General features: G+C 38.2%; 1 protein-coding gene across 3 annotated transcripts in view; it reads right to left on the bottom strand.

Moving 5' to 3' along the window:
* Positions 1-2724: 2724 nt before the first annotated feature.
* The window catches only part of ARMC3 (armadillo repeat containing 3), a gene marked incomplete at both ends in the record, with an annotated part of 91221 nt that continues 78980 nt past the window's right edge, over positions 2725-14965 (bottom strand). For all 3 annotated transcript variants that reach the window (XM_082843576.1, XM_082843577.1, XM_082843578.1), the window contains 3 exons: positions 2725-2934; positions 6940-7102; positions 8986-9186. In XM_082843576.1, coding sequence (XP_082699702.1) covers positions 2725-2934; positions 6940-7102; positions 8986-9186 — 574 coding nt within the window. The remainder of the gene's footprint in view (positions 2935-6939; positions 7103-8985; positions 9187-14965) is intronic.

The following is a 14965-nucleotide window of genomic DNA, read 5'->3' as shown; positions in this document are numbered from 1 at the left end:
AACATGGGTAATATCACCTATACATCATAGGGTTACTGGAAGGATTAAACGAAGGTGTAGAATATAGCCTCTGACACATAGTAAACAACATGTAACTATTTGTTATCATTTATCTCCATTTTCCAGGTGAGTAAATTGAGGGACAGAGAGGTTGAGTAATTTTCTCAAAATCACATAAGTAGAAAAAGGTAGATGCAGAACTTAATCTCAGCTCTGACTCACAAATCTGGGCTTTTTGCCACTATCATTGTATTGCTTGTCAATAATAAAGGCTTATTAAATTTATAAGGAAAATCACCATAATAAAATTTCTTTACCTTTTCCAACAATGCTTCCTATTTTTCAAATTGTGATTTGTGGCTTATTGGCATATCCTACAGGTCTTTTGTACTGTGTGAGTTCCACAAGGGTCTTACTTGAATTCACTATATTAATATATTCATGCCTGACACTCGATAGTTGTCCTTTGAAGTCAAGTCTACTTTTATTATTAAAATAATGATGTTTCTGGCTTTAAAAGCATATGCCTAGGCAAAGGTTTTGCTAGTGATCTATATAATAATAAGGTAATTTAAAATTAAGAATAGTACTTTTAAATACTAAACTCTAGATAAGTGATTTGATACTATTGTATTGCTCTAAAAATATACCCAAACTGGTGATCTGTTCTATATATTTTTCATATTGTCAGTTTATCTTACCCTTATTTTTCAACTGAGCTAAAAAACAAACAAACAAAAACAAAAAAACAAAACACCAGTAATTGGTTTATAGCCTTTCTGGGAATGGTTCTAAGGGAAAATGTACTGTCTCCTGAAACCCCCTATCTCTTATCTCCAGATTATTGCCTTTGGTGGAGGGATAGTATGGGGAAATCTTGCTGAGAAATGTGACTATTTAAAGAACTTCATGTCAATAAAAAGGAAAAGTCAATATCCATTTGATTTGACATAGTATTTTGAGCTTCTATTTTCCATGACTGACAATGCTGATTCTTTGAGAAGGAAATAATACATGTGCAATCTGATGTGTACTTGCTAAAAGTGGAGGGCAATTATTACCTAGAACCTAAGCGAGAGAGGCACTATACAAAAAATCATCTCTAAGATGAAAAAAAAAAAGTCTCTTTGGTCTGCACCAGACTAAAAAATGTGGTGTCTACCTGAACAACATCTTAGTGGCTCTGCATGGAACTTTTCCCTCATTCCATTTTGGTGTTTTGGCCATTGGCCTGTGAAAACTATTTCCAGAACTTGCCAGGAGGTTGTTTCTCAAAGATGTTATTTTCTGTATTGCATTTGTCGTCTGTATGAAGCTCCCAAAGAAGAATTCCCCTGGTCTTTGTTCCTCTTGGGAAGCCGTTTTGTGCTTTTATCTAGTGGACCCTATTACCAATCATGTAACTGATAGCATTCCCCTCTGCACTGGCTGCTAGAAAGTTTTGAGTCAAATTTTCACTTACCTCTAACAAATACGCAGGATTTTCATGGACTGCGTTTTGAATTCTAAGCTTGTTCCTGGCCTTGTCAAACTTTCTTTCCTACACTTATGCCTGTTTTTCATTTATTTTTATCTTTTACATCTTATATATCTTTTTAATCCACTTTGAATGCTTTCTGGATCGAGAGAGACTTGGAAATGCTTAGACGGATATGTATCCTATAATCTGTGCTCTCTTCATGAAACTGGGTGATAAATATAATTACCACACCATTTGATGTAAGGAACTTTATATTGAAATAATTACACATTCTTTGAAATTACACATTGGTTCATACAGAATAATCTTCACCTTAATTTCTAAAATCAAACTCACTTTTGAAAACCTTCTAGCAAAATGATTAGATGGGTCAACTTTAGACTTAAAGCCTGGCTGAGAAAATGTATGCTTCATGAGATTCATTTCCTCTTGCCATTTGAAATGGGTGCTTGCTCCCCATTTTGTGCTCAATACTGAAAACACAATTCCTCAGCAAAGATTTACTTTATACTCAGATTTCAGAATTTTCCAGAAAAGAACTTTTAAGTCACGTAAATTTGAAGTCACATTTTTGTGACCCAGCATTCAAATGTGCAAAGAGCAAATCAGAATTGTTTTTAAATGAAGGTATGTTTCCAAGTCAATATAGACAAGTGCAGTGTATGGAAATAGTTTTTAGAAATATTTTTAGTTCAGTGAAGTATACTAAACAGTGTTCTTAATGATAAATTTGGGAAAATATGAACAAAAAATTTTAGAAAGGAATTTGTGATACTAAAATAGATCTACAAATATTCAAAATATCAATAATCTTACTTTATGGGAGTGAGACAAGGCGACTGAAGACACAACAAACCATGGACTTGATTTAACCAAGTCTTCCTGGAGCATCCGGAACATGAAGAATGACAGTCGTAGGGCACTGTGCTGGGAACAGTAGCTGGGTGCTTTTACACATGATTCCCAAAGGGCAGAGATGCTCCTTAGGAAACAGCGGGGTGGATTAATTTCGAGAATAATAAGCTTTACACAAGTGTAATCTGATCTCATCAGACTGAATGCTTGCCAAAAGCCTGAACTCAGAAGCACGACCAAGTCCAATCCTAGTGACCTCGTTTCTACACAAGGAGAGCATTTCTAATATTTTTATTTAAAGAAATACTGATAAAATCTACCAGTGAACTTCATAGAAAGGGTATATAATGGATTTCTTGTTTCAACACCTTTTGTGTTCATTTGGAAGTTTAGAGAAATCTGTAAAGATCTGCCTCTCGGCTTCTTAACTTTATCAGTGCCCCTGGATGGAACATGAGGTCAACTATGTAAGTTTCCGGGGGAGGGAGAGCCCCAATCACCCCCTTTCGGGATTCATTCATCAGCTTGACTTCATTCCAGGCTCTGCCATACTCCCCGCGAACCAGAGAGCAGCCGATGCCAATTCTGTCAGCCAGAGCCTGTGGGGAGAAAACGCGAGATCAACCAGGAGGGAGGAGGGGGAGGGGCGGAGAAAAAGCCTTGGTTGAAAGACCCACCTTGGTCGAAGGTGAAATATACACTCTTGCAGAACAACAACAACAAAGTGCTCAGAAAGGAGGCTGGAAAAAAGGTGGAGTGTTGTGATAGGAGTTGGTAAAATGTGATAAGTTCTCCTGTTGCTCAAGATTCTGTGGACTCAAAATCTCTGTGTAGGTCCTGCTGGGAAGGGACATTTTTCAGGCAGTTGCGCTGCATTGTATCAGCACAAGATTGATAACGTAATTGGAGAAAAGCTGTTCCACAGGCTTTCAGCTCTAGTGCATCTATCAATCTTTCCATGCTCCTGGGCTGCTCCTTGGGTGTGATATGCAGTGGGATTGAATGGCAGGACTGGAATGGCAGGGACCTGTTTCTAGCCCATTTGTTCTGTGTGGTGTAGACAGGTGTTTTGGAGCCGGGGGGGCAGAACTGTGAGCGGTTGGTCCTTCTTGGGCTGCCTGATGCCCTGTCCTCAGGGGTTGCGTATGTTCCTCGGAAGCTGTCTCTTCAATTTGTCCTGATTTTAAAAGCACTTTTTAAATAATCTGGAAACTTCCTAGCCACATCATAGTGGATAAGAGAGCTGGCTTGTGGGATCTCAGTTCCCTGACCAGGGATTGAACCCAGGGCTCCAGCAGTGAGCACGCCAAGTCCTAACCACTGGACTACCAGGGAGTTCCCAGAGTCTGAGTTCTTAACCTCAGCTGAGTTGAATCTGGAAGTATCTATTTTCTTTGTGAAGTGGGAAACAAGGTCATCTGCATATAGGAAGAGGTGAAGATGAAAAGGCTTAGGAAAGAAGGCAGATGTGGGGCACAGCTTCTGAGGAAAACAGGAAAAGCCTGTGGCCAGGAGCTGGAAAAGATGGCCAGGCAGCACGTACATCCACCACCTTGGATCCTGAATTGGCTGTGGCACATCCCACTGTCGCGTTCTGCAGCCCAAGTGTCATTGTGGGAAGGGCAGGCAGTCGGATTGGTCCAGTGTGGGCAGGCAAGGCGGAGGGGCAGAAGGATTGGGTCACGAAGACGAAGGAAATCAGTGAGCAGGTTACACGGTCTGTGGACGATTTATCTAGGCTTCCATGGAGGAAAGGAGCCGGAAGAAAACGGGGAGATGAAGAGTATATGTAGGGGGAGTGAACGCTTTTGGGAGGCATAGAAGGATAACACGTTTTACCAGTGAGTGTTGGTGTTCAGGATTCAGTGGTAGGCAAGACCTGGGTGATAACTGCATGACTCAGGTGAGGTGTGAGGGTAATGAATTCAGTCTGCTGTAACGTTATGAACTGAAATGTTTCCCCTTGAGATTCCTGTTTTCTTTCTGAAGGTGGGTCCCTTAAGAGGCAGTCATAAGGGTGAAGCCCCCACGATGGGAATTGTGCCCTTATAAGAGGAGGAAGGGCCCTCCCCCCACTCTGAAATATAAGGATACGGTACGAAAGCGGCAACTGCCGACCAAGAAGTGGGCTCTCACCAGACACTGAATCTCCTGACACCTTGATCTTGGACTTCTCAGCCTCCAGAACAGTGAGAAATAACTGTTTATTGTTTAAGCCACCCCATCTGTGGTACTTGGTTATAGTGGCCTGAGAAGACTAATGCAGTTCCTACAAGACACACAAGGGCAGCTAGCTGCAGGGTAAACAGACAGACAGACCTGGAATCAGGAGCGGCTTGTGGGAGAGAGGAAATGATCTAGAAACCTGAGACATGTAAGTTGTATTTAAGGTGATGTAGGAGGATGACCTCACCAAACGAAGTATGTAAAGGGAGAAAAGAGAAGAGCCTGGGACAGAACCTTGAGTTCTGGGTCAGGACCCCAACATTTAAGACAAGGGTGGAGGAAAAGAGGTCTCCAAAGGAGACTGAGATGAAATGGCAAGAGAGGACAGAAGTTACTGAAGAAAGTGGTGTTAAAGAGAAGGATCAGTGACAAATTCTTTGATGTATCAAGCAAGACAGAAAACAGATCACTGTGATCCTTCTTGGGAGGGAACAAGGGCCAGACTGCAGGGAGTTGAGGATGAAACTGAGGTCAAGGAGTGACTAGGAGTTGAAATGACTCAGAATTTTGGCCGGGAATGAGAATTATCTTCAGATAGAAGCAGTATGGTAGGTTTTGGCTCAGATAGGCATGGGTTCAAATTCCAGCTGTATCTCTGGTTGTCCTTGGGTAAATTCCTTCTCTAAGTATCAATTTTCTTATCTTTAAAACAAAGGTAGTAATTTCAACGTTTGGCATATCTGAGACTCTTCACAATTATATTTATTAAGTGCCTGGCACATAAGTTCAAAATGATGATGGTCATGGTGATAGGCGCTTATAGGAGTAGTTGTAGATATAATGAGAAAAGATTTATGTTTTCTCTTTAAATGTTTTGGACTTAAGTTTAGATTTTAAAGGTAAAACAGCTAGTAGAGAGAAAGAGATTTAAGATGGGAGAGAGGAATTGATAGAGCAAGAAATCCAAGGAAATAGGAAAGACTGGCATTTGGATTATAAACAGAATTGGCTTGGAACTGGAGGTAAGATGCAATGAGGTTTATAGGTATTCAGGAGAGGGTAGGACGTTTATACATTTAAGTCTACGGCTCTGAAACAATTTTCTCAGCTCCTATTATACTCCAGACACTGGACACAATGGAGGAAAAAAGAAGATCACCCCCTCCCTTAAACCTAATCCTGCCCCAGTGTCCACATCTCTGTGAATGATGCCATCATTTCCAGTTACCCTGCCCAAATCCTGGAAATCATTTTCTTCTTCTCATGCAGTCTCTCACACCACCGCTAGGCAGTCAACAGCTCCTTTCAGTTTTATCTCCTACATCTCCTGCCAAACTCACCTCTCGTTCACAGCCTCCACCATGGCTTTAGTATCAGGCACCTGTACTTCTTGCTCCAGTGACCTTCCAGTTGGTCTTCCCATCTCCAGTCTTTCCCCCGTTCTAGTTCATTCCACATTCTGTTGCCTGAGTGGTCTTTCAAAATCACGTTCCCCTTAACTTTCAGTGGTTACTCACAGATTTTAAGGTCAAGTACAAACTCACATGGTGCTTTACTGTCTGGTGCTTTAGCCTTATCCAACCCCTCCCCGCTTTTCTGGATCCAGGCCAACTACTCTACATCCCTCAAATGGACCACTGACTCTCATACATGTTATTTTAAATAAAATATTTGTATTGTTTAGAACACCCTTGTCTTCCTTCTTTACCTGCTGAAATCCTATGTAGCCTCTAATTCTGAGGCCACATATCACTTCCTCCCTTGAAACTTTCCCTGACGTCACCTGAGAACCCGCAAGTCTGGCTTAGGTCCCCCTTGAATGCAGTGACTGTCACTTTATTTATTTATTTATTTATTAAAAATTATTTATTATTTTTGGCTGCCTTGGGTCTTCATAGTGGTGCGTGGGCTTCTCACTGCGGTGGCTTCTCTTGTTGCTGAGCAGGGGCTCTGGGTGCGTGGGCTTCAGTAGCTGTGGTGCGTGGGCTTCAATAGTTGTGGCACTTGGGCTCAGTAGTTGTGGTTCGTGGGCTCTAGAGCGCAGGCTCGGTAGTTGTGGCACACAGGCTTAGTTGCTCTGGGGCATGTGGGATCTTCCCGGACCAGGGCTCGAACTCATGTCCCCTGCAGATTCTTAACCACTACACCACCAGGGAAGTCCCGAGACTGTCACTTTAGTATCTGTATATTCCCAGACCTTGGAAGAGGCCCTGGCCTAGAGTAGGTGTATGATAAATGTTGAATGAATATGTTTCCAATAGTCTGGTGAATATACGTGTGTGTATGTATATATACACATACATATACATGCCAAATATAAGTACATCTCAATGATAGGATTAATATCATCCAGTTAATTGTTAGCAACTGGCTTACTCCACAATGATACAGACAAAACATTTTTACCTAGTGGGAAATGAGCAAAACATCTTAAATACCTTGAAAAGCAAAGCTCGATGATAGAAGATTCCTTTTTTGATCAGTCCAATTGGTACAACATTGGATTTAAGTTGAAACTTTAGTTCACTTATATGAAGTTCCCAGCTGAAATCATGTAGTTTTTCTTTTGGAATTTTACCACCCATTTTTTCTGCCACGTACCTGTGTCAATTACAGTGAGATTTAATCAGTCAAGTTTAATATCTCACTTTGGATGCTTTGAGTATAAATATCTGTGTAATTATACTTGTAAAAGATACTTCCCATCTGATTTTTGTTTGCTTTACTTTAAAAAATGTATTTACTATAAGTTAACATTATGCTTACTATATTTAAACTATCTTACATAAACTGAAATTCTAACATTTCATTCAGCAGGAAGAAGGAAATGAATGCTAATTTTCCCAATATGTATAGCAAGATACAAATCAATATCACACTACATTTGTATCAACACAGTTTTTAAATGTTATCTTAATCTTGGAAAGTATTTTCAAATGTTTGAATCTGAAATCCAAGGCATTGTCTTGACATGTGGTTCTTCTTTTAAGGAATTTAAACTCAGAGACAAAGACAAACATATAGGACCATTGTGAACCCTGAGGTTCACAAATCTTCTCAAGTTTTATCATCCTTTTCTTTTAAATTTTATCATTTTTTTTTAATTTAGAGAAAGACATGGCATTTATGTAACACTGAGGTGTTAGAGGAGACAAGAAGAGGCAAAAAGGGAAAAATTACTAACAGTTAGGCGAGGAGGTGAGGTGCAGGGGTGTACTTTGCCTGTGAGTTTCTCCTAAGATTAGGCTCTCACTGAAGATGTCAGTAAGCACACCTGCAAAAATCCTCTGTCAGCTGAGGCTGCTACATCATGGACTAAAGGCAGGATTGCCCATTGTAAAGAAAGAATTTCCTCTTGCTGTACATGGAACCAAGTGAAGAAGAACAATGGTGAAAACCAAGAGAAAGGATTAGGCAGAAAACTGACCCTCAGTGCCAGCCAGATGTCCTGTAACAGCCTCTAGGAGCCAAAGGCATGGGGACACAACTCTGTATTGCTCTCTTGGTGTGGGTTCAGGTTAAGAAAACAATTATTTGGGAATGATGAAAACTTTCTGATAGGAACAGAGCATGAGGAAATTTGACAAGTGTTGAAATGAGCTAAGTCAGAGTTCTGCTTGAGTCATCATTTCTCAAGGACACCAAGGAAAACTTCGGTAGCCAAAAACGCTTTCTTCCAGAGTCGCCTGACAAGAAGTCAGTGATCTGGCGGCTGTGTTTCTTGCAGTTGTCACATCCAGGTTTGGTGCCTGCAATTCACTTCTATTTGGAGAAGGTACAAGCTCCCACGGAGATTGCAGCTGTTGCACAAGCCAGGAGCTCACGACTGGCTGGTGTCAGTCATGAAGGCAAGCCTCCATTTCTAGAGGTTTCCTGTCAGTCATAAAGTCAGGTTCTCAGCCTTCTCTTAGAGGAATCAGATTAAATGCTCTCGTTTAGGAGGCGACCTCACTTAGCTTATACAGCATGCCGAACCATCTCTTAGAATACCCACAATCCCACTTTGGAGCAACATGAAACACAAAATATCAGACATATAGCATAAAAATAAGGGATGGCTATTTGTATTAGAAAACAACTTGTGAGTTTACAAATAATTCAAAATAGGATTCCTTCATTCACAACTTCTTTAGGATCACCCTGAAAGATGCTTTTCCTGGTTTAGCTGGAGAAAATGACCTAGGCATTTTTCTTTAAGTAATTTCCAGCTCCTAGCTCTGATTTTTGGCAGAAATATGATCTAAAATAGAAATGGAGGATTTATATCCAATTCATTGTGTTTCTGCTTCAGAGTCAGAGGCAGGGTGCTATACAAGTTTGGTTTTATTATGGTGTAGTTGTTTGAAAATTGGCTAAAAAGTGCAAATCAGTAACATCAAAAACATTTTTCAGAAATTGAAAATGTGTATGTATATATAGACACTTACTTTGCAAGAACCTCAACCTGTTCCTTTATACTGGTGATGGGAAGTATGGACACTTACTTTGCAAGAACCTCAACCTGTTCCTTTATACTGGTGATGGGAAGTATGGATCTGGTCACTTCATACACATAAACACAGAAGTCAGGATCAGAGGGTGGGAGCCATTCTTTATCAGGACTTCCTTCTCCAGTCAGTTTTGGTGCTACTGCAACCTCTTCCTCCTCCTTCACTTTTTCCTCTTCTTTTTTTACTCTGCCTTTCCTTAGAGAGTAAACAATAGCAATGAATATCACAGAGTGAATAAGCACTAACTGTGCTCTGAGTTGATCTGAAGAGCATTGCAGAAATATAGTAGTTTATATATACCTCAACAACAATACCATACAGAGTTTTCAAATTTTCCACGACAAAGATAGAGCTTTATAGTCTCTATATTTTGCCGGAGAAATTATTTTTCAAGAGATTACTACACGACTGATATATATTATGAAAATCATTGCTTTTCTGTACCATTGCTTATCAAGATATTTGGTACATTGTAGGTATGTAATAAATATTTATGGAATTGGGAAAAAATAGGTTCCCTCCTCAGAGAGTCTATGCCAGTCTTATATCATCTCTTGCTTCAGTTGAGACCTTCTGCAAGAAGAATTTGGATCCCACTTTTAAGAACAATTATCCAAAACATGGAAAAAGACAAAAACAAAATAAGGATGGTATGGAATTTTCATGTCATGCAGGGGCAAAGATTCATGCAAAGTTTATCTAGGGAAACGTATTTAGTTCTGTACTTAGGGAAAATAGAATGTACTTAGTAAACAGTAAAGATACTGTTTAATTAAAAGATACTCTTAATGAAAAGTTCCAGACTTAGAGAAGTTACTAGTTAACATATAGATTTTTGTTTAGTAGAGATGCAAATTATTTCTCTTCAATGGAAAAGATACTCCCAAAGGTTAAAATCTTTTTCTAACATTCCTTAATTAAATTGGATAGAAATGCATATATTCTCAAATGATCTTTGAACCAGTATTAATATCTTACTAATTCTCTCATGAGTGGAACAAAACAATGACAGGGGTTCTCATTCCAGGTAACAGGGAGTAAGCACACTTCACCCTGTGTCTCCTACTGAATACAGTCATAAAACCTGGACAGGGTGCATGCAATAGCTATTTGAAAACTCTGAAAAATAATTCACAGCAGGAAGATCAGAGAAGACTGACATTTGAATGACTACGGAACTGACGGTGAGCTTATATTTTAATTTTCCTCCACTATTCTCCAAGCTGAACTAAACATAGTCCCAAGTCTGGAAGTGGGCATCAGCACAGAGAGAGCCCAAGGAGAAGCCCGATTGAGAAGCAGGAAAGAGAGACAGTGGAGGAAAACCCTTTTTTTGATTTTTTTTTCTTATTTTTATCCATTATCTTGTACCCCATCTTCTAAGGAAGCTTGTGACGGTGGTGGCAGCGGTGACATTAAGGTCCCTAAGAGTCTAAAACTGCCTTATACTTGCTCAGTCCTCCTGCTGTTTGGCTGTGGACATGGATGCAGTCATGGCAAGAGCGTAGCAGCGCAGGGTAAATAAAGGGTTTTTTGGCTTGAGGACCAAAAGGGAAGCTCCAAGGAACCAAAAAAGACAAGGGAGATCATGGAGAGGGAGGAGCTCAGGAAAGCAACCCTATAAAATTGTTTATATATTCCTAGGCTTACTTCCAAGCTGTGTGTGCATAGTTCTGATCCTAAACGGCACATACGTAGATTTTGAAGATGGAACTATGGTATAAACTACCGCCCAAGTCCCATACTGGACACTATTTGGTACACGTGCAGGGCTGATCCAAATAGCACCACAAAGCCTTTGAAAATGGGACTAATGGTGGAATGACAACCCACAAAACACTGGTTGAAATTTGAAGACTGAAAGCATCTGGGCCAATTGATTGCTAAAACACACACACAAAAGAAACATTCTTCTTAGCATAAGTGTAAGACCCATAAATAAGAACTGAAGGACTCATAACATAATATCACAATCTATATAATTACTCAACATATGAAGAACCAGGAAAATCTCACCTCGTATGGGAAAAGACAATCAAAACACATCAGTGCTGAGATGACTCAGCTGTAAACTGTTCCAACAAGTAGGTCAAACACTCTTGAAATGACCAGGGAGTTAGAAAGTCTTAGAAAGAAATAGAAGATAAAAAAATAGAATTTGCAGCTGAAAAATACAATAACCAAAACTTAAAAAACACAATTCCCTGAATAGGTTTAATAGCAGAATGGAGATAACAGAAGAAACAGTCTATGAACTTGAAGATAAATCAATAAAAATGATCCAATCTGGACAACAAAAGATTGAAAAAGCAACTGACAGAGTCTCAGGGACTTGTGGTGCAATAAATAAGAGCTAATATTGGTGTCATCGTAGACTCAGAAGAAGAGGAGAAAGAATGAAGCACAGAAAAAAAAATTGAATAAATTAAGGCTGAAATGGTTTCCTCAATTTGGTTAAAGACATAAATCTACATAGTCTAGAATTTCAGGGACTTCCCTGGTGGCACAGTGGTTAAGAATCTGCCTGCAGGTTCGTTTCCCGGCCCATGCACCAAAAAAAATAAAAAGAATCTGCCTGCTAATGCAGGGGACACAGATTCGAGCCCTGGTCTGGGAAGATCCCACATGCCGCGGAGCAACTAAGCCCATACACCACAACTACTGAGCCTGTGCTCTAGAGCCCTGAGCCACAACTACTGAGCCCGTGTGCCACAACTACTGAAGCCTGCATGCCTAGAGCCCATGCTCCGCAACAACAGAAGCCACCGCAAGGAGAAGCCCACGCACTGCAACGAAGACTAGCCCCCGCTCACTGCAACTAGAGAAAGCCAACGTGCAGCAATGAAGACCCAACACAGCCAAAAATAAATAAATAAATAAATATTTATTTAAAAAAAGAAAAAGAATTTCAGTGAATGTCAATAAGGTACACCCAAAGAAATCCACTCCAGACACGTTGAAATCAAATTATTGAAAACTAAAGACAAAGCAGATGACGTGATTGCCTATGTAGAAAATCCCAAAGAATCTACTGAAAAAACTCCCAGAACTAAGAATTGAGTTCATCAAGATCTGAAGATATAAGAACAACATACAAAATCAATTATGTTTCTATATAGTTACAATGAACAGGTGGAAACCAAAATTAAAAACCAAAAAAAAATTTGGAGCACTTACAATTATGCCAAGAAAATTAAATCCTTAGGTATAAACTTCTAAAAAACATGTGTAGGATTTGTGTGCTGAATATTAAAAAGTGCTGTCAAAAGCAATCAAAGAAGGCGTAAATACATGATGAGACATCCTGTGTCCATAGATTTAAAGATGCAACATATTAAAGATGTAATTCTCCCCAAATGATCTCTAGGTTTAATGTAATTCCTATCAAAATCCAAGCAAAGTTTTTTTGTAGAATAGAATATCTTATTCTAAGATTTATATGGAAAGGCACAGGTGCTAGAATAGCTAAATCAAACTTGACAAAGAAGGATAAAGTGGGAAGAATCACTTTGCTTGATATCAGATCTTACTGTGTAGCTACAGTAATCCAGATGGAATGATACTGGTGGAGGGACAGACACACAGATTAATGTAACAGAAGACCCAGACCCACACAAATATGCTCAATTATTTTTAACAAAGGTGCAAAAGCAATTCAATGGGAGAAGTATAGACTTTTCAACAAATGGTGCTGAGCAGTTAGACATGAATGATCCTTGTGGTGATAGAACTATTGATTATCTTAACATGAACCTACCCATGTGAGAAAATTGTATAGAAGTTAATATACACACAGACACACACACGTAGGAGTAAAACTGGGGGAACCTGAATAAAACCATTGGATTGTATTCGTCATTATCCTGGTTGTGATATTGTACTATAGTTTTGAAAATGTTATCATTGGGGGAAACTGGGTTAGGGGTATATGGGCTCACTCTATGTTATTTCTTACAATAGCATGTGAATTTACAATTATATCATAATATTTTCAATTAAAAAATCCATTGACCATGCTTCTGTCATCTATTATTGGACTCTATTCTGTTCATTCATGTCCCGGTCTATCCCTTCATCAATACCAAACTATTTTGGTTACTGTAGCTTTACAGTAAGTCATAAAATCAGGTAGAACGATTCAATTTTATTCTTTTTCAAAATGATTTTCACTATTATAATTTATTTACCTTTCCATAAAAGTTTTAAAATTAGCATATCTCTGTCTACCAAAAATGCTGCTGGAATTTTGATAGAATTGTATCAAATCTAGATCGACTCAGGGAAAACTGACATTTTCACTATGTTGAGTTTTCCAACATGTGAACATGGTATATCCCTTCACATATTTAGTGATTCTTTGATTTCCTTTGTGTTTTACAGTTCTCAGTATATAAGTTCTATACATGTTTTGTTTCATTTTCTCTTTCACTTTAATTTCATATTTCATTTTTCAGCCCTATTAAAATGGTATTAAAAGTTTTTGGTTTTCAATTTTTCATAGCTGGTATATAAAAATATAATTGATTTTTCTGTGTTGAACTTATATCCTGACATGTTGCTAAACTCACCTATTAGTTCTAAGAGTTTTGTTTGTTTTTAAGTGGATTCCTTAAGGATTTTCTGTTTAGACAATCATGTTGTCTGCAAATAGGAACAGTTTTTCTCTCCTCACTTGTCTTGTTCATGATCTTTGCAGGAAAGCATCCAGTCTTTCACCATTAAGTATGGTAATTTTTGTGGATGCCTTTTATCAGGCTGAGGAAGTTCCCTTATATTCTTCCTATTTTGCTGACAGTTTTAGTTTTTATCATGAATAGATGTTGAATTTTGTCAACTGATTTTCTGCATCAATTAATATGATTATGTGCTTTTTCTTCTTTATACTGTTAATATGGATTACATTGATTGATTTTCAAATATTGAACCAGCCTTGCATTCCTGGGATAAACTCTGAGATGAATTATTTATTCTCTTTATATATTGCTTTGATGTGCTAATATTTCAGAAAGGTTTTTTTTCATCTATGTTCATGATGGATTTTTTTTTTTCATGATGGATTTTGAGCTGTAATTTTCTTATAATGTCCTTTTCTGGTATTGACATTAGGATAATGCTGGTATCATAACATGAGTTGGGAAACATTCTCTTTTCTATTTTCTTGAAAAGATTGTTTAGAGTTGGTGTTAATTCTAGAAATATTTGGCAGAATTCACTAATGAAATCATCTGGGTCAGGAGATTTCTCTCTTGGAAGGGTTTTATGAAATCAACTTCTTTAATAGTTAAATGATGATTTTGGCATCTGTTCCATCTTTGGTGAGTTTTGATAGTTTGCAGTTTTTGATGAATTGGTCCATTTCATTTAAGGTGCTGAATTAAAGTTCTCATCGTACTGTTGACACAGTTATTGACATTTTTAAAGAACCAGCTTTTGATTTCATTGACTTTCTCTGCTGTTTTTCTGTTTTAAATTTCATTGATTTCTGTTTTTATTATTTTCTTCCTTCTAATTTTATTAAGTTTATTTTTCTAGATTCTTGAGGTTAGATTATTGATTTATGACCTCTCTATCTAATACATTTTAGTAAAATAAATCTCCCTCTCAGCATTGCTTTGGCTGCATCCCACAAATTTTGAGAGTTGTATTTTCATTTTCATTCAGTTATTTGTATATTTTAAGTCCTTTGAGGCTTCCTTTTGTCCCAGAGATTATTTAGAAGTGTATTATTCAATTTCCATATGCTTAAAGATTTTCTTCTTGTCTTTCTGTCATTAATTTCTAGTTTGATTCTATTATGGTCAGAGAATATAATCTGTATGATTTCAATTATTTTAAATTTGCTGAGCCTTGTTTTATGACCCAGGGTATTGTAAATGTTCCAAGTGCAGCTGAAAAAATGTGTATTCTGTTGCTGGTGATGGAATGTTCCATAATATGTCAATTAAATCCTATTTATTTCTGGTGTTGTTCAACT

The sequence above is a fragment of the Leucopleurus acutus genome (genome assembly GCF_964270905.1).
Source record: "Leucopleurus acutus genome assembly, chromosome: 1".
Taxonomy (NCBI): Eukaryota; Metazoa; Chordata; class Mammalia; order Artiodactyla; family Delphinidae; genus Leucopleurus; species Leucopleurus acutus.
Note: the sequence above shows the minus strand (reverse complement) of the source record. Positions and strands in the feature narration are given on the sequence as shown.